General features: G+C 37.9%; 1 protein-coding gene and 1 long non-coding RNA gene across 2 annotated transcripts in view; both read left to right on the forward strand.

Annotated features, from left to right (window-relative positions):
- LOC127855433 (potassium voltage-gated channel subfamily H member 6-like) overlaps nucleotides 1-25,827 on the forward strand; it is a 110,815-nt gene that overhangs the window by 61,313 nt on the left and 23,675 nt on the right. Inside the window, exon 2 of the mRNA XM_052391014.1 lies at nucleotides 17,803-18,033. Within this exon, the coding sequence (XP_052246974.1) occupies nucleotides 17,803-18,033 (231 nt within the window). The remainder of the gene's footprint in view (nucleotides 1-17,802; nucleotides 18,034-25,827) is intronic.
- On the forward strand, nucleotides 11,331-12,860 carry LOC127855436 (uncharacterized). Its single transcript, XR_008037528.1, has 2 exons — nucleotides 11,331-11,703; nucleotides 11,849-12,860. It is a non-coding gene; the product is annotated as an uncharacterized LOC127855436 (long non-coding RNA).

Consider the following 25,827-nt stretch of genomic DNA (forward strand, 5'->3'; position numbering starts at 1 on the left):
TTTGAAGCCTCATCAATAATCAACACTTAATTGTCGTTTTGTTAATTATCAGCTTATTATAACTATTGTTTGACTATGCGTATATACAGTCTTTTCATTTTGTTCATATTAAACAGTTGATATCATCATTACCCGATAATCCCGTATATTCCAGTTTTAAAGCAAACTCCGGTAAATATTTACGATAAAAGTGCTCAGTACACACACATTTGCAATTATTCTTAAGTATCAAATACTTTTTGGCATTTGTTACTATTTAAAGATGTGATGAAATAACGTCCAATCGGGGCGTTTTTTTACCCACTGAACACGCGTAAATTGTCTGACATGATGTTCATGTTTTAATACAACACAAAATACACCCTCACTTTCCATGCAACGTTCTACATGTCTGCATAATTTTTGCGCGCTTTTTATGGAGACAAAGGATATTTTAGCACTGTTTATTTGACGCTAGAATTTGTTTATGTCGCATTAGCATTAAAATTCGGAAGCGTGTTTCAGATTACAAATTTAGTAAAGCTCATTTGAGAATCAAATCAAACATTAACATTTTGAGTAATTAATGCAACGATAATTTGTTTAAGCGCATTACGTGCCATATCGCATATTAAAACGTTAAAATAATAACTAGGAAAGTAGCGTCAATCTAGGTTTCTACACTACACAAATGTAGGTGTATATCTTTTATACGCTACACAAATGTAGGTGCATATTATGCTGATCGTACCTGAAAATAAAAATTGTTAATGGCATTACAATTTCCACAGTAATCAAAATTTTAATTACGATATTACTTTTATACAAATAAATATTTTGTTGTTGTTCTACTAAAGTACATGTAAAATTGGTTTGCAATTATTACGATATAAAGATAAAGCAGCGCCTTACATTAAATGAAAACACCGATGAAATTCGACACGTTAACTGCACATCAACTGCTTAACATCTAAGTCAGACATGTCTGAATTTATATCGCGCTCCGGATATATCGCCATCGTGATCTTTGGACCCTGTCAATCGCGATATAATGGAAATGTTGTGTAGTAGTAAAGGTTTTAGGGGCCTTTTCACAGATTTTGGCATGTTTTGAAGTTTTACATTAAATGCTTTATATTGATAAATGTAAATATTAAATTTTAAAAGCTCCAGTAAAATATCAAAAATGAAATTTTAAAAAGGAAAAAAAAGTAGCCCGCAGCAGGGCTCGAACCAGTGACCCACACAATCCTGAAGTAAAAAGCATTAGCCAACTGAGCTATCCTGCCAAGCATACACACTGGCGTATTTTATACGTTATAGAAGCAATATTCGTAGTTTCACAAATTTAAACGACAACAACAGAACTCTCCAAATTATATTCGTTTCGCGTTGCAATGCTTTATAATTTTTAGGTTTTTAAATCGTCAAATGATGCATATAATGGCTATATTAGACCATGGCAAATGTTCAGTAATACTGTTTCCTCACAAATATCATAACTAAACCAAAAATTTGCGATTCTGAAACAACTTTTTTCAATTTTGTCAATTTACCAAACAGTAAAAAGATCCCTTTAAAATGACTCAACAAATGGCAACAAAACATTTGAACGGCACTCTGTAAAAGAGAGCCATAATGCATGCAGTAAAGGGGTTTAACCCTTTGCATGCTGGGAAATTTGTCGTCTGCTAAATTGTCGTCTACTAAATTTCTAAAATTAGCACTTTCTTCGATTTTTTTTCCAGAGAATACTATCAGAATAGCAAACAGTTTGGATGCTGATGAGACGCCACGTTCTGTGGTGTCTCATCTGGATCCAAACTGTTTGCAAAGGCCTTTACATTTCGGTTCCAACGCTCGAAGGGTTAATGCATGCATGTAAAGTGTTGTCCCAGAATATCCAGTCTACAGTCTGTCAGAAAATAGTCATCAGGGACAACACTTTTTGCTTTTATGACATTTTCATTTAAAGGAAGTCTTTTCTTAAGAAAATCTGGTTTAGGTGGAATATAATGTCCATTATTAGCCTGTGCATAATGCACTGGCTTATCTATGACAACATTTTATGCTTATGCGTTAAAGCCCTTTATTTCAGAGAAAGGTTCATATGTTACTGTACTTCAACAAAACAGTCATTCCAGTGGGTATTAGGCGAGAAAAACATCAAGTTTGATGACCATGTATTGGGATCTCGATATCAAATGAAATTGATAGTTAATGAGGTTGTATTTACATTATTTGCATTTTGGGTCATAGCTTAAATGGTCAACACCATTTTATCAAATCATGAAGTTGCCATAACAATGAATGTATTTTATTGTGCTCCCTCAAAATTTGTTTTGGGGGGAGCATAAAGTCACTGCTTCGTCTGTCCGTGCGTGTGTGTGTGCGTCCGTCCGTGCACAATTTTTGTCCGGGCTATTTCTCAGCAACTAATGACCGGAATTAAATGAAACTTTATGGGAAGCTCCACTACCAAGAGGAGATGTGCATATTATCAGCGGGTTCTGGTCGGATGATTTTTCAGAGAGTGATGTCCCTTTGAAATTTTCCATTAACTGTACAAATAGTGCAATTCTTGTCCGGGCTATTTCTCAGCAACTAATGACCGGAATTCAATGAAACTTTATGGGAAGCTTCACTACCAAGAGGAGATATGCACATTATCAGCGGGTTCTGGTCGGATGATTTGTCACAGAGTAATGGCCCTTTGAAATTTTGCATTAACTGTACATATAGTGCAATTCTTGTCCGGGCTATTTCTCAGCAACTAATGACCGGAATTCAATGAAACTTTAGGGGAAGCTTCACTACCAAGAGGACATGTGCATATTATCAGCCGGTTAGCGTCGGATGATTTGTCACAGAATTATGGCCCTTTGAAATTTTGCATTAACTGTACATATAGTGCAATTCTTGTCCGGGCTATTTCTCAGCAACTAATGACCGGAATTCAATGAAACTTTATGGGAAGCTTCACTACCAAGAGGACATGTGCATATTATCAGCTGGTTCTCGTCGGATGATTTTTCACAGAGTTATGTCCCTTTGAAATTTTCCATTGTACATATAGTGCAATTCTTGTCCGAGCTATTTCTCAGCAACTTATTACGGGAATTCAATGAAACTTTATGGGAAGCTTCACTACCAAGAGGAGATGTGCATATTCTCAGCCAGTTATGGTCGGATGATTTTTCACATAGTAATGGCCCTTTGAAATTTTCTATAAACTACATATAGTGCAATTCTTGTCCGGGCTATTTCTCCCCAATTACTGACTGGAATTCAATGAAGCTTTATGGGAAGCTTAACCACCTTGAGGAGATGCGCATTTTATTTGTGGGTTCTGGTTAGTTGATTTATTTAGAGAGTTATGGCCCTTTGAAATTATTAAGTTGCTAAACCATGCATCGTATTATTTTGTCCAAAGTTATGCCTCTCAAGACGTTTCCTTTTATCTGAATATATAGTTCAATATTGTGACAAAAAAAACTTTGGGGAGCATCACCCGTCTCCAACGGTTTCTTGTTGTAACTATGCACATTGATGTTCGATATGTACGGACATCGGAATGTATATGTGCACTGCACTGTGGAAAAATTGAGATTAATACCTGTGCGTAAAGTGTGCACAGGCTTATTTGGGAAGACACTCACAGATTGTTTTGAATTTTTCGTTCAAAGGAAGAGACTTCTTATGAAATCTCATTTGGGTGAAAAGTGTGGTTCCTGATTAGCCAATACAGATTGCACAGGTTAATATTGGAGGACACTTTACACACATGCATTTAGCCCCATTGTCACAGGTTAATATTGGAGGACACCTTACACACATGAATTTAGCCCCATTGTGACAGAGGTTAATATTGGAGGACACTTTACACACATGCATTTAGCCCCATTGTCACAGAGGTTAATATTGGAGGACACTTTACACACATGCATTTAGCCCCATTGTCACAGGTTAATATTGGAGGACACTGTACACACATGCATTTAGCCCCATTGTCACAGGTTAATATTGGAGGACACTTTACACACTTGCATTTAGCCCCATTGTCACAGGTTAATATTGGAGGACACTTTACAGACATGCATTTAGCCCCATTGTCACAGGTTAATATTGGAGGACACTTTACACACTTGCATTTAGCCCCATTGTCACATGTTAATATTGGAGGACACTTTACACACATGCATTTAGCCCCATTGTCACAGGTTAATATTGGAGGACACTTTACACACATGCATTTAGCCCCATTGTCTGCACAGGTTAATATTGGAGGACACTTTACACACATGCATTTAGCCCCATTGTCTGCACAGGTTAATATTGGAGGACACTTTACACACTTGCATTTAGCCCCATTGTCATAGAGGGAGATTGCACAGGTTTATATTTGAGGACACTTTACACACATGCATTTAGCCCCATTGTCACAGGTTAATATTGGAGGACACTTTACAGACATGCATTTAGCCCCATTGTCTGCACAGGTTAATATTGGAGGACACTTTACACACATGCATTTAGCCCCATTGTCACAGGTTAATATTGGAGGACACTTTACACACATGCATTTAGCCCTTATTGTCACAGAGGGAGACTGCACAGGTTAATATTGGAGGACACTTTACACACATGCATTACGCCCCATTGTCTTCACATGTTAATATTGGAGGACCCTTTACACACATGAATTTAGCCCCATTGTGACAGAGGTTAATATTGGAGGACACTTTACACACATGCATTTAGCCCCATTGTGACAGAGGTTAATATTAGAGGACACTTTACACACATGAATTTAGCCCCATTGTCACAGGTTAATATTGGAGGACACTTTACACACATGCATTTAGCCCCATTGTCACAGGTTAATATTGGAAGACACTTTTACACACATGCATTTAGCCCCATTGTCACAGGTTAATATTGGAGGACACTTTACACACATGCATTTAGCCCCATTGTCACATGTTAATATTGGAGGACACTTTACACACATGCATTTAGCCCCATTGTCACAGGTTAATATTGGAGGATACTTTACACACATGCATTTAGCCCCATTGTCTGCACAGGTTAATATTGGAGGACACTTTACACACATGAATTTAGCCCCATTGTCACAGGTTAATATTGGAGGACACTTTACACACATGCATTTAGCCCCATTGTCACAGGTTAATATTGGAGGACACTTTACACACATGCATTTAGCCCCATTGTCTGCACAGGTTAATATTGAAGGACACTTTACACACATGCATTTAGCCCCATTGTCACAGAGGGAGCACATGCATTTAGCCCCATTGTCTGCACAGGTTAATATTGGAGGACACTTTACACACATGCATTTAGCCCCATTGTCTGCACAGGTTAATATTTGAGGACACTTTACACACATGCATTTAGCCCCATTGTCACAGGTTAATATTGGAGGACACTTTACACACATGCATTTAGCCCTTATTGTCACAGAGGGAGACTGCACAGGTTAATATTGGAGGACACTTTACACACATGCATTACGCCCCATTGTCTGCACATGTTAATATTTGAGGACCCTTTACACACATGAATTTAGCCCCATTGTGACAGAGGTTAATATTGGAGGACACTTTACACACATGCATTTAGCCCCATTGTGACAGTGGTTAATATTGGAGGACACTTTACACACATGAATTTAGCCCCATTGTCACAGGTTAATATTGGAGGACACTTTACACACATGCATTTAGCCCCATTGTCACAGGTTAATATTGGAGGACACTTTTACACACATGCATTTAGCCCCATTGTCACAGGTTAATATTGGAGGACACTTTACACACATGCATTTAGCCCCATTGTCACATGTTAATATTGGAGGACACTTTACACACATGCATTTAGCCCCATTGTCACAGGTTAATGTTGGAGGATACTTTACACACATGCATTTAGCCCCATTGTCTGCACAGGTTAATATTGGAGGACACTTTACACACATGCATTTAGCCCCATTGTCACAGGTTAATATTGGAGGACACTTTACACACATGAATTTAGCCCCATTGTCACAGGTTAATATTGGAGGACACTTTACACACATGCATTTAGCCCCATTGTCACAGGTTAATATTGGAGGACACTTTACACACATGCATTTAGCCCCATTGTCTGCACAGGTTAATATTGAAGGACACTTTACACACATGCATTTAGCCCCATTGTCACAGAGGGAGCACATGCATTTAGCCCCATTGTCTGCACAGGTTAATATTGGAGGACACTTTACACACATGCATTTAGCCCCATTGTCACAGGTTAATATTGGAGGACACTTTACACACATGCATTTAGCCCCATTGTCACAGGTTAATATTGGAGGACACTTTACACACATGCATTTAGCCCCATTGTCTGCACAGGTTAATATTGGAGGACACTTTACACACATGCATTTAGCCCCATTGTCACAGGTTAATATTGGAGGACACTTTACACACATGCATTTAGCCCCATTGTCTGCACAGGTTAATATTGGAGGACACTTTACACATACGCATTTAGCCCCATTGTCACAGGTTAATATTGGAGGACACTTTACACACATGCATTTAGCCCCATTGTCTGCACAGGTTAATATTGGAGGACACTTTACACACATGCATTTAGCCCCATTGTCACAGGTTAATATTGGAGGACACTTTACACACATGCATTTAGCCCCATTTTCACAGAGGGAGATTGCACAGGTTAATATTGGAGGACACTTTACACACATGCATTTAGCCCCATTGTCACAGGTTAATATTGGAGGACACTTTACAGACATGCATTTAGCCCCATTGTCTGCACAGGTTAATATTGGAGGACACTTTACACACATGCATTTAGCCCCATTGTCTGCACAGGTTAATATTGGTGGACACTTTACACACATGCATTTAGCCCCATTGTCACTGAGGGAGGCTCGTATCCTTGAACAAGAATGTCATCATTTTTGGAAACCTGATTCTAATGATGGTGCCCTATAAAGACCCAAACATTGAATCTATGCTTGATTATTTATTTGCTGATTCTATTGGAACTCATTTACACATGATGTCCTTTGTTAATAATATAAACCTCTAAACTCTTTGTTTGGTAAGTAGACTCAGTTTTTAGTTTGAGAAAAAAATAAAAATAAACATGAAAGAAATGGCATCAATATTTTTTCACATGAAATAATGAAGATATACTTCTTGTACATGCATCCATGTGTCCCTCCTTGTAGGACTGAAACTAAATCATTTATCAACAAATTAAAAAAACAAATCACACCATGGTGAGACTGCCTGTAGCCCACTACATCTTTTTCACTAGGATAAGGTCTCATTTTTTGGGTCAAAGGTCAGATAGGGGCCAAATACTGCTGTATCAATTAGTTATGGGGACATATGTGTTTTAACCTTACTATGGAAAAACAGGGTTTAAGGCATGTACGTATAGTGTCTTCCCAGATAAGCCTGGGCAGACAACTCTTTCTGCCTAGACTGAATATTTTTGTAGAAGAGACTTTCTTTAAACAAAAAATTCCATAAAAGTGGAACAATGTATTCCTGATTAGCCTGTGCAGATTGCACAGGCTAATCTTGGACAACATTTTATGCACTTGTATTAAGCTCAATTTTCCCAGAACATTACTCCATTATTTGAGCCTTGTTCTGAGAAAGCTGGGCTTAATGCATATGCGTAAATAGTCATCCCAAATTAGCCTGTGCAGTCCGCACAGGCTTATCAGGGACGACACTTTGCGCCTGAACTTGATTTTCTGTACGGAGGGACTTCCTTGAAACTAAAAATACCATAAAAGTGGAAAGTGTCGTCCCTGATGAGCCTGTGCGGACTGCACAGGCTAATCTGGGACGACACTTTACGCACATGCATTAAGCCCAGTTTTCTCAGGACGCAGCTCATTTGGTCAAAGGTCAGATAGAGACCTAAAACTACTGTATGTTTGTGTTGTGGGGATTGTGTCTATGAAACAATTATGTATGTTCAGTTAGTTTCTAGCAGTGTTTGATATAAAGCTTACTGAAGGCAGCAAAGTGACATTTTTTCTGAAGTCTTGTCACGATGTCGGCTGGAATCCACAGGGAGCATTTGATTGGACAGTGATTAGATACGCCGGATGACTCTTTGATTTCCCAGCAAAACTTTAAATTATTCTCAGAGGCTGCAGCATGGAGAATTTATGCAACTGAATTTATTGGCCAAGATGCAGCAATGACAGAAATATAATCTGTACTGCTTGTTTTATAAGATAATTTTTCTGAGAGGGAGAAATCATGTTTTCTTGCAATTGTGAAAAAGTGATAGATGACTTCAACCTTTGTTCACAAAGCATTGTCATTCCCTTTTAGTTTTGTCTTCATCAAGTGCATGGTAGGTTTTTGATTCAACTCAAAATTGCTTGTATAAATATTTATTAGCTGTAAGTATTCCATTCAACAACACCAAAAAAGCTGACTTATGCCTTATTTTTCTTATGATATAAAGAGAAGTGCCTTTTTTTAGAGATCAATTGAGGTCACCCTATGTCCTGTAGCTTGCGGGCTGTAGGGGGTGCATCAACTTTGAGCTTGTTACCACTCACAAGGCCACATTATACAGTGAATCTTGATGAAATGTGGTCTGTATGTTTATTTAAATGATATCTAGGCTGAGTTGTTATCTGGGTCACCTGCGTCCAAAAACTAGGTAACCGGGTCAAATCTTAAGACAACATTGTTACCACTTGACAGGCCATAAACCAATCTTGATGAAACAGAATATCTGTCTTGACAATATCTTGTCCAAGTTTGAATCTGGGTTATGTGCTTCTAGTACCGGTAACAAGGTCTTTGGGACAAACATTGACCCAAGCTTAATTATTAAATTTGGTTGGTAGGTTTATCTGGAAAATATCTAGGCCACTAGTCAGATGCATCCAAAAACTAGGTCAAAAGTTCAAATCTTGAAAAACAACATGTTACCACTCTAGATGCCACATTTATGACTCAGTCTTGATAAAACTTGGTCGGAATGTTTGTTTAAATTGGAATCAAGTGGGATCCAAAAACTAGATCACCAGGTCAATGGGATCCAAAAACTTGATCACCAGGTCAATGGGATCCCAAAACTAGATCATCAGGTCAATTTGTCAACAATTTGTGTCTGTGAGCTCAGCTGAGTGCTTAACCCATTTATGCCTTGTGGTCTCTCCCTTCCTTCCTAATTGGATCAATTAATTTATAAATTTAGGGATTTCTAGAATATTTATTTCTATATTTAGAATATTTCTTACAGAAATTCCTTTAAGCAAACAGCGCAGACCCTGATGAGACACCGCATCATGCGGCGTCTCATCTGGGTCTACGCTGTTTGCCAAGGCCTTTTTTCTAGACGCTAGGCATAAATGGTTTATGGGCCATTCTAGCACTCTTGTTTTGTTTTCTCTCTTTAATATATTCATTGTTTTACAATTTCTGTCAAAATTAAATATGTTTGCGTTTTGCTTAGAGGAAATTGTTCTTTCTGGTTTGCTTTGTACAAAATATGCTTGTTATGACAGCATAAACTTATAAGCTATACAAAAAGCCACAAGTGTCACTTTTCATTGTTTTATGTACCTGTCTAACGATTTTGGTGAGATCAAGCAGTACTTTACTAATTATTACTAATAGCTGAATGTTGTAACATGGGTCATGCCTTGTTTACTAGGTACAACAAATGTTGCAGTAAATTATACTGTAAATTCCTGAACATGCACCCTTTGAACATAGCTGTTCATGTTTTGTTCTATTAGCAGATTTATAAGAACAAATGTGAAAAAAAAACAGAGGATGTTTGCTGCTTAGAATTTGTAATTAAGGATTCTTCAAAGAAGTGTTAACCCACAGGTTTGTGATCTGATCAGAAAAACAATAAATTGATATTAAAGGGACCTTTCATGTGTTGGTAAATTGACAGAATTTTGAAAAATTGTGTCAGATTTACAAATTTTTGTTGTAGTTATGATATTTGTGAGGAAACAGTAATACTTAACATATACCATGCTCTAAAATATCCATTATATGATTCTTTTGACGATTTAAAAACCTGACAATTTTAAAGCGTTGCAACACGAAACGATTGAATAATTTGGAGAGTTCTCTTGTTTTCATTATATTTTGTGATACTACAAGAATTGCTTTTATAAAGTATAAAATACATGGCATTGTATGAGTACTGATGGAGGAGTGGTCTAAGCGATAGACTTTTAGTCCAGGGATCAGTGGTTTCAGCCGAGTTGAGGGCTACTTTTTTTTTCTCTAGTTTTGTTAGTAGTCTTGATTTCAGATTTACTATACAATCATTTGCATTTGTTGGTAGGAAATTTCTTGTTTTATTCTCAATATGAATTTCTTGTGGAAACAAAAATTCATGCATTTCTGATTACAAATATTTAGGTCAGTCATTTGCCAATGTGTTCATGTTAAATTCATGAAAAGGTCAACACGTGAAATAGAATAAATATGAACCATGCTCTGTGAAAAGGGGGTTTAATCCATGTGCGTAAAGTGTTGTCTTAGATTAGCCTGTGCAGTCCGCACAGAAGTACTGCTAATCAGGGATGACACTTTCCGCCTTAACTGGACTTTGGCTAAAAAGAGACTTGATTGAAACGAAAAATATCACAAAAGCGGAAAGTGTCGACCCTGACAAGCCTGTGCGGACTGCACAGGCTAATTTGTGACGACACTTTATGCACATGCATTAAACCACTTTTTCACAGAGCACGGCCCATATGTGAGTCCTATGAATACTAATGACTTTACAGCATGAGAATGTCAGGTGTTGATGATTTTGGGCCTTTTTGTCTAGTTATTAGCAGATTCAAACTCATCATGCCTAAATATTCATCAGTAAAACAGCTGGTGATTGGGGTGTGATGTTGTATTTATGGCTTCTGTTAAAAGGAGACTTCCTGTTTATGAGGACCGCCTGGTCAGGGCTATATGATGATAGCCAACATTAAAACATGGTTGTTAGGTGTCTGTTCATTTTAAAATGGTGAGGTATCTTGTAATGTGATAGATCTGCAAGACATGAAACAGTGATTATAAATGATCCATCATGAATTATGTTCATAATTTCTTCCGAGTTTGCATGTTTTCATATCACCGTCACCAGTAAGGAAGTGAAGAGGATTAAAAAGTAATTTAGACAAAAATTCATTGGAAGTGTTCTCTTTCACTTTTTAACCAACAACCTTTGATATTGTAAAAATCACTTTTGCCTGTGTTCATTTTTTTGATTATGAATAATCTCTAATAAAGTATCAAAGATGTATTTTTATACGCCCGTCTATGACGGGACGTATTATGGTATACCCCGCGTCCGTCTGTCCGTCCGTCCGTCTGTCCGTCCGTATGTCTGTTAATGTCGTACGCTACGTCAAATATCCTTTGACAGATTTTCTTCAAATTTTAACACAATCTTAATATTGATAAACCCTGATCCCCTTTCGTTTTTGACGGAATTCTGAATTGTCGTTCCAGAGTTATGGGACTTTGTTCGTCAAAATTTCGTGATTTCATTGAATGTCCTACTGTAGCTATATAAAAATGTTAAAGTTGTTATAACTTTGGTATGCTTGGACCTAGAGTCTTGAAACTTGACATGAAGGTTGGCCAGAACTAGTAAGTAACCACTGGACATTTCAAGGTCATTCATTTGAAGGTCAAGGTCACTGTGACCTTGAATGTAAAAATGTTAAAGTTGTTATAACTTTGGTATGCTTGGACCTAGAGTCTTGAAACTTGACATGAAGGTTGGCCAGAACTAGTAAGTAACCCCTGGACATTTCAAGGTCATTCATTTGAAGGTCAAGGTCACTGTGACCTTGAATGTAAAAATGTTAAAGTTCTTATTTCATGTTATAACTTTGGTATGCTTGTACCTAGAGTCTTCAAACTTGAAATAAAGATTGGCCAGTACTAGAAGATGACCACTGGTCATTTCAATGTCATTCATTTGAAGGTCAAGGTCACTGTGACCTTAAATGTTAAAATGTTAAAATTGTTATAACTTTGGTATGCTTGGACATAGAGTCTTCAAACTTGACATGAAGGTTTGCAAGCACACTTAGATGACCACTGGTCATTATAAGGTCATTCATTCTAAGGTCAAGGTCACACAAGGTCACTGTGACCTTAAATGTTAAAATGTTAAAATTGTTATAACTTTGGTATGCTTGGACATAGAGTCTTCAAACTTGACATGAAGGTTTGCAAGCACACTTAGATGACCACTGGTCATTTCAAGGTCATTCATTCTAAGGTCAAGGTCACTGTGACCTTAAATGTTATTGTTGTTCATGTATCCTACCGTAGCTCAAATATCCCCCGATGGATTTTTTATACGCCCGTCTATGACGGGACGTATTATGGTATACCCCGCGTCCGTCTGTCCGTCCGTCCGTCCGTCCGTCCGTCTGTTAATGTCGTACACTACGTCAAATATCCTTTGACAGATTTTCTTCAAATTTTAACACAATCTTAATATTGATAAACCCTGATCCCCTTTCGTTTTTGACGGAATTCTGAATTGTCGTTCCAGAGTTATGGGACTTTGTTCGTCAAAATTTCGTGATTTCATTGAATGTCCTACTGTAGCTCAAATATCCTTCGATGGATTTTTTTCAAATTTCAACACAATCTTAATATTGATAAACCCTGATCCCCTTTCGTTTTTGACGGAATTCTGAATTGTCGTTCCAGAGTTATGGGACTTTGTTCGTCAAAATTTCGTGATTTCCATGCTCATGTACTTATAAAATAAACCATGTATTCAAATACAAATAAACTGAAGTAAAAAAATTATTCAAAGGGTTATTTATTACCTTACTACTTCATTGGCGAACGACGGGCGTATCATGCGCTCATGGCGCAGCTTTTATTAAGTTGTAATTTATCATTTTCCTCAAAACAAATTGTGCAGTTAAAACATTCACATTCTAAATTACCAAGCCAATATTACATTAGAACAGGATATTTTAACTGACATTACTATTTTTAATATTAAACATACATGCCCTACGTCCCAGATTGTCTGGGATTGTCCCGGAATGAAGAATGTGTCCCGCAGTCCCGGAAATTTGTCAAATGTCCTGGATTTTACAAAATCCATATATACATGTACCTTATCTTAGGCTTAACTGCACCTTGAATCTGTGTTCCCACTAATCCGCAGTGTCTCCACGGCAATGCCTACCGAAATAGGTGACTACGCTAGCCTAGAAATAGATAAATTAACAGGGGTCCTCTTATCCTATTGATAGTGTCACGTTCGCAGTCAAACCGAAATGGCGGCATTGTTTAATGTGGTTGTTAATTGGCTTGAATACTTTAATACTGATTATATGGCAGTTTGTTGGTGCATGCTTTGAATCAGCGACAACACTCCTAAGCAGTCATACCTGTACCTGCAGTAAGTTCATGCAGACGACAAATTACGTAATTTTCACACGCGTGTGATTTTATTGCAGTTTGTTGAATTAATTATGCACATTACTGTAAATGTTTCATTCGATTCTCAAATAAGCATTATTCAATTTGTAATCCGAAACACTATTCCGAATTAAAATGCTTACGCGGCATTAACAAATACTAGCATCAAATGCTTAATCCTTTGTCTTAATAAAAAGCGCGCGAACATTATGCAGACATGTACAACGTCGCATGGAAAGTGTGGGTGTATTTTGTGTTTAATAAAAAACATGAACATCACGTCAGGTGATTTACGTCTGTTCAGTGGAAAAAAACGCCCCGATTGGACGCTATTTTATCACATCTTTACATCTTTAAATAGTAACAAATGCGCTACTAAGTTGTTATGCGGCCGTCAATACGCGCACCCGTTTCATGCAGATGATGTGACATGTACACAAAAGCATTTTGGTGCTCTTTTCTAACACGAAAAACACCTGGCTTGTATCTAGTAACGGAAGTACTGATGTTTAATCTGATGTTAATAGATCTTGCGTATTTTGGATAGGCTTTCTAACTTAGCAATTTAGAATGTGAAAAAAAATGAGTACCCAAAATGCATATATGTCTCTATATATCGCTATATGTATACATGTCCCGGAAAATCGGCAAAAGTCCCGGAAAATTGAGCTCAATGTCCCGGAATCGATCTTAAAATTTATGGCATGTATGTATTTAATTTGCTTGATTCTATTAGGAATTATTACATATATATATCATATAATACGGCAAATATTATAACTCAAATAGACTTAGTTTATGTATATATTAGAGCTGAAATGATTCTCCAACAGCTCGATTTGATTCGATTTCGATTTCAGACAGTGCAATACCCATTGTTTCGATTCGATTCATCTTTCAACCTAGTTTTATTATAAATTCACTCTTCTGCCTCAAAATAAACATTTCTGTTCAAATGTGTTGCATTCCTAGATATCTTTGGCATGTGTGTGTTTGTTAGATATACAGTCTAATCTGTCAATAAAGACCACTTAAGGGATTTGGTCGTTGTGGTCTTTGTTCACAGGCGGTCTTTATTCGCACGGTCGATTGAAACTTTGCAAAATATGCTAGTAGGATTTTAACAGGTACCTTATCTATGTATGTGCTCTATTGCTTAAATGGTTGAATACTTATGCATGTATTATGTCATAAAGGATTGAGAACACAGTTTTGATTTTATATTTATTATTTCAATTTCCTTATGTTTTTATTATTTATTTCATTGATCATATCATGTATAAATAACTATTGGCATACATGAATATGTACTTGAACTGACAAATTCCGTATCGATAATCTTTGCACGTCTTATCACGGAGAAATTTAAGAAAGGAATGAATATCAAAATGTATGTATGTAATTGGCATTGCAATAGTAACGTAACCGTAAATTTCCTTTATGAGTTGAGGAAAGCCCCAAACTTTTGTTTGATATTTTCGGCAATTAGTTCATTAATCCCGAGTCACTTAAATACTAAGGCAACTTCTTACACTTTCGACAGACTGATAAATGCATAAAAGAAGCAGGCGGCTACCAAGAAGCAATGTGTGTTAAATAAACAAACAACTGCTATCGAGTGCAGTAAACTTTCACTTGCCAATATCTCCATAGCGACTGACGAGTCTACTGGTTAGATGTTTATCACGTGACTATTACAGCGTCATGCAGGCCTTTTTTGTTATTGAAAGTTGCGAAATCGTTGATTGTTATGATTGAAGTGGTCTTTGTTAGGTATCAAAATGGACATTTGGGAATGTAAAATGGTGGTCCTTGGTCTTTGTTTGCAGGTGGGCTTTATTCGCAGGTACAATATATAGTGAAATCGTTCGGGAGGAAATCGTTGTGGTCTTTATGGACAGGTGGTCTCTAATTGAAGGTGGTCGCTTGGACAGGTTTGACCGTAGTTTTGTTGGTTCAACAGTGTTTTAAAAACTGTTGACAGTGGGTTAAATTAACATGTGTAACAAATATTTAGCAAGAAACTGCCAATTTTCTTACAAACTATTTCAATATTTCAATAAAACACAAAAACAAGAATAGCAAATTAGGAACTCAATATTATTATCAATAAACTTCTGACTAGAATATTGCGTTAACTACACAATAATATAATAAATGAATAAATTATAATTAGGCTGGCGACTTGAGTAGTTGCACTGGTGCTATCTCCTGCTGAATCAACATTATGTTTGCGTTTGACATGTTGCATTAGATTAGTGGTTGAGCCGGACTTAGGATACACCTTGTTCGTGTAGCACAGTTTACACATAGCTTTATCGGGAGGGCTACCATCCGGAAACCCAAAATACTGCCACACTTTTGACTTAGCTTCTTAGGCGCATCTGATAATTTCAATTTATCACCCACAACTTTTTCAGCCATTTTGACGCTTTTTCCAAAAGTAGACCGTAACGCGTTTATTGATTGGATGACTAAAGTAACTAGAAATGGCGCGGCAGAAGCCGATGTGTATCCCCACGCCTTATGTTTGACCCAGGGGCGCCCAAGGGTTGGTAATGGGGCCATGCATAGTTGAGATTGACCGTATTGTCATAAGAGAAGTTCAGTATCAATTAGAAGTGAATCGTTGTAGAAATGAAGAAATTATAGTAAAAGGCAATTTTGGGTGGGCGTGGCCTATGTGGGCGGGGCGCCCCAGGGTTGGTAATGGGGCCATGCATAGTTGAGATTGACTGTATTGTAATAAGAGAGGTTCAGTATCAATTTGACGTGAATCGGTGTAGAAATAAGGAAATTATAGTAAAAGGCAATTTTGGGTGGGCGTGGCTTATGTGGGCGGAGCGCCCCAGGGTTGGTAATGGGGCCATGCATAGTTTAGATTAACCGTATTGTCATTAGAGAGGTTCAGTATCAATTTGAGGTGAATCGGTGTAGAAATGAAGAAGTTGTAGTAAAAGGCAATTTTGGGTGGGCGTGGCCTATGTGGGCATGGCCTATGTGGGCGGGGCGTCCCAGGGTTGGTAATGGGGCCATGCATAGCTGAGATGACGGTATTGTCATAAGAGAGGTTCAGTATCAATTTGAAGTGAATCAGTGTAGAAATGAAGAAATTATAGTAAAAGGCAATTTTGGGTGGGCGTGGCCTATGTGGCCGGGGCGCCTCAAGGTTGGTAATGGGGCCATGCATAGTTGAGATTGACCGTATTGTCATAAGAGAGGCTTATTATCAATTTGAAGTAAATCGGTGCAGAAATAAAGAAGTTCATGTAAAATAACATAAAAAAATGAGTGAAAATCTCTGACCCGGCCCGCCCCAACCCCCATAACTTTTGACCCAGGGGTCAGATCAAAATTCCGTCACTGTCACCGTCGGATATGCTCATAGCTACCATGCATGTAAGTTTCAAGGTTCTAGTGCTTATAGTGTAGGAGGAGCACTGGTGGCCAGGATCGATGCACGGACGGACGGACAGACGCACATCACCACAGTATCCCCACTTTTTCTCCGAAAAACGTGGGGATAATAAGTTACTAATGGTGCGCGTCGTAATTACAGGTCAAGATAAAACCTATACCTTTCCGTTTCAAATAGTCAGCCTACAGCGCGCTTAACGTATCTATGTTTTAATATTAAAGAATTGAATCATATTTGGTAGGGTTGGTATCCTTATCGAATCAACGCATTTAAAACCGATTTTAGATGCATCGGATCGAATCGTTGCAGCTCTAGTATATATATCTATGGTTGGAACAATTATGTAGTTACATTTAGTTTTCTTCTGTATTTTATATTAAATGGACTTTAACATGCATGAATTGGCAAAATGAAAATTAAAAAATAAATGATGACCAATCAAAACAAATTGTATGTATTTGTGACTAATAACATTTTTATAAATTTTTGGTTGTTTTTGAAAATTCATATAAATTGGAAAAAATAAGTATTTGTGATGCTTTTCATAGATAATTTTGCAAAAACATGTATTACCAACATAGCATTTCAAACTCCGTATAATTAATTTAAATGCCAGATTGGTACAGTGGTAGTGTAAGTTTTTTCTTTCAGAGTCTCTGGTTTGAAGCGTAGTGGAGGCAAATCTCTTTATTGAATCGTTTAATGAACAGGCTTATCAGTGCCGCCCCTTTCCGCCTAACTAAGATTTCAAAAGAGATATCTATACAACAAAAAATTTTATTAAGTGGAAAGTGTCAAACCTGATTAACCTGTGTGACTACAGAGGCTATAATCTGGTACCATTACGTTACAACAAGCATTAAGCCCAGTTTTTACAGAGATCATATATATTTTCAGATCGCAAGTTTGTGATCGCCAATGCCCAGATAGAGTCGAGTCCTGTGATCTTTTGTAACGATGGTTTCTGTGAGCTGTCAGGGTACTCCCGCGCCGAGGTTATGCAGAAGGCGTGCCTGTGTGACTTCCTGCACGGACCGCTCACCAGCGCCATGGCAATCATGCAGATACGTGATGCACTGCAGGGGTCGGAGGAGAAACAGGTCGAGATCCTGTACTATAAGAAGGAGGGTGAGTGACTCAGCAAAATTAATCTTACCTAGTTTGAACCTATTGAGCCTGTTTCTGGGAAAACCAATCTTGATGCATGGGTGTAAAGTGTTGTAACAGAGTAGCCTGTGGAGTCCGCACAGCCTAATCAGGGACAACATGTTACGCTTTTATGGAATTTTCCTTATAAATGGTCTTTTTTTTTTAAGTTTCCAGTTTAGGCGGAAAGTGCAGTCCCTTAATAGTCTGTGTGGACCTTCATGCCAAATTCATATATTGCCGTCTGCACAGGCTAATCAGGGATGACACTTTCTGCTTTTATCCCATCATCAGACGTGCATTGTCGAAATAAACCACTGTGAAATAAATTTACCTTTATTTCAGCAGTGCTGAAATATAGCTGTCACGCCCGGCGAAGAATGTTCATATTACTCGGAATCAACTATAAAGTAATCATTTTTAGTAAAATCGAATCAGATTCAACAAAACAAACAATTTGATACCAAGATGTAATACAGTTTTTACACATAATGCAACTCAAAAAGCAAATAAACATTATTTACAAATATTAAGTGCGCGTACTCGTGACGTCATTATTAATACGTCATACGACACAATGCATGTTGTTTCACGCTAAAGATGCAGTTGTTTAGTGTCTTTTTTTCCATTATTTCTTAAAAATCGGGGACGTAGAGGTATGATAAACGAAAAACAGGTTGGTTACTGATCTTTTTGTAATGTATTAGGCGCGACACGATTAAAATAATGAAACAATGTTTGCTTAAAATATCTTTGGGATTTTCCGTCTAGATCTAGTTCGATTTTCCTATTCTATGTTTAAAGAAATAATTTACGTCTAAGAAAATTGATGGGATAAATCGAATACTAGGTCGGTGCCGAATAAAGCAAAGTTTATCTTGCTCGGCACGAAAATCTGAACCACTCGCCAAGGCTCGTGGTTCAGATTTTCTAAGCCTCGCAAAATAAACTTTGCTTTATTCGGGACCGACCTAGTATTCTCTATAAACTGCATTTTTGCTAGGAAGTGACTAAATCTTTTAAATTAATAACATATCAAAACAGAAGCCTTATTAGCCTTTGTGGACTGTACAGGCTTATCTGGAATGACACATTACACAAATGCATTAAGCCTTGTTTTGCTAGAGCCAGACCTTTATATTAACTTGATTGTATAGAAAGCTTTGGTTAATAGAGGCAATTTCGAGTACATGAAAAAACCAGCACAAAGTTTGTTAGGAACATTCCTGAGAACATGTCCCTAATGAGAATTGAACCTCGGACCTCTTTGTTGCCATGCGGACAAAAGTGTGATTATTTTTTATTAGCTCACCTGTCATGAAGTGACATGGTGAGCTTATGTGACTGTGTGATGTCCGGCGTCCGTTGTGCTTGCGTGTGTGCGTGCGTCCGTCAACAATTTGTTTGTGTAGACAGTAGAGGTCACAGTTTTCATCCAATCTTTATGAAATTTGGTCAGAATGTTTATCTTGATGAAATCTGGGATGGGATTGTATTTGGGTCATCTGGGGTCAAAAACAAGGTCACTAGGTCAAATAATAGAAAAACCTTGTGTAGACAATAGAGGTCACAGTTTTCATCCAATCCGTATGAAATTTGGTCAGAATGTTTATCTTGATGAAATCAAGCCACTGCTCAATGTTACAAGCACGCCTATTGGTAATGCTTAATGTAATAAGTAGGGATGGCATCGAATACCAATATCGGTATTCGAATGTTCGCAAATTCATTCAATCGAATATTCGAATATTCGCATAAAACGGCTGGATTGATTTTTCCTTGTTATGTGTTAATTTCCATTGGTTTGTAAGTTATATCTGTTTGCTAAATACGAGGCTGTTTATTAACGTTGCTATCGAATAATTGTATCGCTGTCGTCTAATACTATGACCGATACTGTGATCGGGCACAAATAGAATGAAAAACATCGTGTCATAGAATTTTATTTTTTAATGATTCCACAGATTTGTAGCAGACCGCGCATATGTAAAACTACGTTTACACACATAACACGTTGCGGTCTTCTTATCCACAGACCGTGTAAAGTATTCCATACTGCAGAAAGGGCTGGTGGCATTTTCAGATTTGAATTATGATTCCTTGATGATTGTTTAATTTATATCATCTGTTACTTTTGAGTAATTCACATATTTAAATGTCTGTTCAAACTGTGATCACAAAAACTAAATTACTATTCGCCAGTAAATTGAAGCCCTTAATTTGTACCTAATTGACAAACAACAGTTCGGGCCCTTTCTTATAGTAGGTATATTGCATTGTGCGATTTGAGTAATTCACACATTTTAATGGCTGTACATACTGTGATCACAAAACGTAATTATTATTCGCCAGTCAATTGAAACCGTAAATTGGCACCCCATTGGCAAACAACAGTCGGGGCCTTTCTTAGAGCGTGTATATTGCATTGCGCAATCAACACTGATACGGGCCGCGTTATCAGTTTGACACGAAGAACGTCACGTCAAACATGTTACTCCCAGGTGATTTCGGTTGCATTTTTGTAAGCGGTTCGCAGGTCATTAAATATTGGTGAAATAACGTTAGGGAAAAAAAATGCGAATATGCGAATATCATTTTTATAATTCGAATGCTGACCATTCAATCGAATATTCAAATATTCGAATAATTTTGCCATCCCTAGTAATTAGCATGGTTATTGGTCACTGTTCAATGTTATAGCATATCTATTGGTCACTGCTCAGTGTTACAATCATGCCTATTGGTCACTTCTCAGTGTTATAAGCATACCTAGTGGTCACTGCTTAGTGAAACAAGCATGTGTATTGGTCACTGCTCAATGTAACAAGCATGCCTATTGGTCACTGCTCAAAGTTACAAGCATGCCTATTGGTCACTGCTCAGTGTTACAAGCATGCCTATTGGTCACTTCTCAGTGTTATAAGCATGCCTAGTGGTCACTGCTCATTGTTACAAGCGTGCCTATAGGGTCTCTGCTCAGTGTTGCAAGCATGCTTATTGGTCACTTCTCAGTGTTAAAAGCATGCCTATTGGTCACTTCTCAGTGTTAAAAGCATGCCTATTGGTCACTTCTCAGTGTTAAAAGCATGCCTATTGGTCACTTCTCAGTGTTACAAGCATGCCTATTGGTCACTTCTCAGTGTTGCAATCATGCCTATTGGTCACTTCTCAGTGTTAAAAGCATGCCTATTGGTCACTTCTCAGTGTTACAAGCATGCCTATTGGTCACTTCTCAGTGTTGCAAGCATGCCTTTGGTCACTTCTCAGTGTTTAAAGCATGCCTATTGGTCACTTCTCAGTGTTACAAGCATGCCTATTGGTCACTTCTCAGTGTTGCAAGCATGCCTATTGGTCACTGCTCAGTGTTTAAAGCATGCCTATTGGTCACTTCTCAGTGTTAAAAGCATGCCTATTGGTCACTGCTCAGTGTTAAAAGCATGCCTATTGGTCACTGCTCAATGTTAAAAGCATGCCTATTGGTCACTGCTCAGTGTTAAAAGCATGCCTATTGGTCACTGCTCAGTGTTAAAAGCATGCCTATTGGTCACTGATCAGTGTTAAAAAACAAACAAACACGTCTTAATGCCGAGCTAAGCCTTTATTTGTCAGTCAGCATTCCGCTGAAACATGACTGGCATGTATGTGCCCCGACCCGGGATCGAACCTGAGACCTCTGGATTTCAGCAAGCGCCTTATCGACTGAGCTATGGAGGCACATAAGCATGCCTATTGGTCACTGCTCAGTGTTAAAAGCATGCCTATTGGTCACTGCTCAGTGTTAAAAGCATGCCTATTGGTCACTGCTCAGTGTTAAAAGCATGCCTATTGGTCACTGCTCAGTGTTAAAAGCATGCCTATTGGTCACTGCTCAGTGTTAAAAGCATGCCTATTGGTCACTGCTCAGTGTTAAAAGCATGCCTATTGGTCACTGCTCAGTGTTAAAAGCATGCCTATTGGTCACTGCTCAGTGTTAAAAGCATGCCTATTGGTCACTGCTCAGTGTTAAAAGCATGCCTATTGGTCACTGCTCAGTGTTAAAAGCATGCCTATTGGTCACTGCTCAGTGTTAAAAGCATGCCTATTGGTCACTGCTCAGTGTTAAAAGCATGCCTATTGGTCACTGCTCAGTGTTAAAAGCATGCCTATTGGTCACTGCTCAGTGTTAAAAGCATGCCTATTGGTCACTGCTCAGTGTTAAAAGCATGCCTATTGGTCACTTCTCAGTGTTGCAAGCATGCCTATTGGTCACTTCTCAGTGTTGCAAGCATGCCTATTGGGCATTGCTCATTGCTATTCTTTCCCTCTCTCCTTTAAAAAAACAATACAAAAAACAACAATCATATAATAACAACATCATACTAATATTAATAATAAATAAGAATTAAAGTAGCATAACATAAACAAATCATGAATTTCTTTAAAAGTTCTTTTGGATGTAATTATCATTTTTCTTTCATTTATATTTTCTGCATAGAAACTATTATTGTTTACTTTTTTTAAAGTGCAATGCTTAGGTTGTCCGCCGTGGGAAAATTCTATTTTTGAACGGATTGACCTACTTGTAATTCTTAATAAGAAATTTTGGCCAATCAGCGCCATCGTTTTAAAAGTCTATCAACGAATAAAAACGCCGCTTTTTAACAGGGTTAGGCCCAGCCAGTGTAAAGCTATTTTTTAAACTACTAGATTTTTATTTAAGCACCGCACCAACACTGCAAAGTTTTATATTTGTATAAATGGTACAGCCCAGTAAAATCGGGCTGTCCATTTTATGGCCGTTTTCGACCTTTTAAATGCAGAGTTTTAATGTTAAGCAGTGTGCTTGGGCAATGGTTTATTAACCGAAGTCCCGAGGGTAAACAACCCCATAAGTCTATTGCTCTTTGTTACAAGCGTGCCTATAGGGTCACTGCTCAGTGTTGCAAGCATGCCTGTTGGTCCCTTCTCAGTGTAACAAGTTTTCCTATTGGCCACTACTCAGTGTTACAAGCATGCCTATTGGTGCTGCTCAGTGTTACAAACTTTCCTATAGGTCAATGCTTAGTGTTACAAGCATGCCTATAGATCACTGCTCAGTGTAACAAGCTTTCCTATTGGTCACTGCTTAGTGTAACTAGCATGCCTATTTGTCACTGCTAAATGTTTCAAGCATGCCTATTAAATGGTCAATGCTGAATGTAATAAGCATTCATATTGGTCAATGCTTATTGTTACAAGCATGCCTAATGGTCACTGCTCAGTGTTACAACACGCCTATTGGTCACTGCTTAATGTTATTAACATTCCTATTGGTCCAGCGTTTTTCCTCTATAGTAAGTTGGTAACGTAAAACAGCAACATTCCCAATGAGACAGTTTCTCCTAATGTCAAAATAATAAATTCCCTTTTACTGAGTACTGTCTAAAGTATACTTATTCAATAATGCATCATCTAAAAACCATAACGATAAAAATACAGCATGTTTGATTTTAAATTAATTTTGAGGAAATGTCTATGCAAAAACATTTGTGATACAATTTAGTTAAAATGAACAACAAAAGTTTTAACCAAAAATAAAATATTTGAAATGTCTCCATGCTACTTAGTTTGTATACAACAATCAAAACACCCACGCTTTCCATGTGGAAACGTGTCGTTTTACATAAGCAGCATATTTTTCGCGCGCTTTTTATTGGAACAAAGAATGAAACTAACACACAAAATATACATGACTTGCGCACTGTTGATTTGAAGCTAGAATTTGATAACGTTGCGTTAACATTTAAATTCAAAAGCATGTTTTGGATTTCACATTTAATTATGGTCAAAGAGAATGCAACGAAACATTTACAGGTTTAGGTAATTAAATTAATAATAATTATGCCCCCCTTCGAAGAAGAGGGGGTATATTGATTTGCTCATGTCGGTCTGTAGGTCGGTCTGTCGGTCGGTCTGTTGGTCCGTCCACCAGGTGGTTGTCAGACGATAACTCAAGAACGCTTGGGCCTAGGATCATGAAACTTCATAGGTACATTGATCATGACTCGCAGATGACCCCTATTGATTTTGAGGTCAATAGGTCAAAGGTCACGGTGACCCGAAATAGTAAAATGATTTTTGAATGATAACTCAAGAATGCATACGCCTAGGATCATGAAACTTCATGGGTAGATTGATCATGACTCGCAGATGACCCCTATAGATTTTGAGGTCACTAGGTCAAAGGTCAAGGTCACGGTGACCCGAAATAGTAAAATGGTTTCCGGATGATAACTCAAGAATGCATACGCCTAGGATAATGAAACTTCATGGGTGGATTGATCATAACTCGCAGATGACCCCTATAGATTTTGAGGTCACTAGATCAAAGGTCAAGGTCACGGTGACCCGAAATAGTAAAATGGTTTTCGGATGATAACTCAAGAACGCATATGCCTAGGATCATGAAACTTCACAAGTAGATTGATCATGACTCGCAGATGGCCCCTATTGATTTTCAGGTCACAAGGTCAAAGGTCAAGGTCACAGTGACCCGAAATAGTAAAATGATTTTTGGATGATAACTCAAGAACGCTTTTGCCTAGGATCATGACACTTCATAGGTACATTGATCGTGACTCGCAGATGACCCCTATTGATTTTCAGGTCACTAGGTCAAAGGTCAAGGTCACAGTGACAAAAAACGTATTCACACAATGGCTGCCACTACAACGGACAGCCCATATGGGGGGCATGCATGTTTTACAAACAGCCCTTGTTTGTTTAAGTTCTCGACGTTATAAGCATTCTTATTGGTCACTGCTCAATGTAACAACATGCCTATTGGTCACTGCTCAGTGTTGCAAGCATGCCAATTGGTCATTGCTCAGTGTTGCAAGCATGCCTATTGGTCACTGCTCAGTGTTGCAAGCATGCCTATTGGTCACTGCTCAGTGTTGCAAGCATGCCTATTGGTCACTGCTCAGTGTTACAAGCATGCCAATTAGTCATTGCTCAGTGATGCATGCATGCCAATTGGTTATTGCTCAGTGTTGCAAGCATGCCAATTGGTCATTGCTCAGTGTTACAAGCATGCCTATTGGTCACTGCTCAGTGTTGCAAGCATGCCTATTGGTCACTGCTCAGTGTTACAAGCATGCCAATTGGTCATTGCTCAGTGTTACAAGCATGCCTATTGGTCACTGCTCAGTGTTGCAAGCATGCCTATTGGTCACTTCTCAGTGTTATAAGCATGCCTATTGGTCACTGCTCATTGTTGCAAGCATGCCTATTTGTCACTGCTCAGTGTTACAAGCATGCCTATTGGTCACTGCTAAGTGTTCCATGTAAAAGCATACTTTTCGATCAACAGGTGACAATTCCAGAGATTGAAAATCCTAGTTTTAACTTGTACAAATAAAATATAAATGTTAATGTATATGCAAAGCATTTATGAAAACAATAACTGGTAAGGGACAACAAACACTTAGATTTATAATGAATATAAGTGCTACACATTTACAAAACATGTTTGCAGAAAGCTATTGTACAATTTTCTTAAAATTTAAACTAACAAATAAGTCAGTAGCTTTATCAATAGATGAGTACCACATTCTTTTCAACTCTAAATCCATTATTGTCTAGCTGTCTCTTATTCAGTCTTAATAAGGCTCCGTTAATCATGCATGAAACTAGAAAACTCATACAATGTGACAGTTACATGATTAATATGACAGCAATGGTGTTCAGTCTAAAATTATATTTTGTCTCATGCTGTTGATTTGAAGGGGACTTTATTTGACAGCAGGATATCTTGAA

The sequence above is a fragment of the Dreissena polymorpha genome, chromosome 13 (assembly GCF_020536995.1).
Source record: "Dreissena polymorpha isolate Duluth1 chromosome 13, UMN_Dpol_1.0, whole genome shotgun sequence".
Classification (NCBI taxonomy): Eukaryota; Metazoa; Mollusca; class Bivalvia; order Myida; family Dreissenidae; genus Dreissena; species Dreissena polymorpha.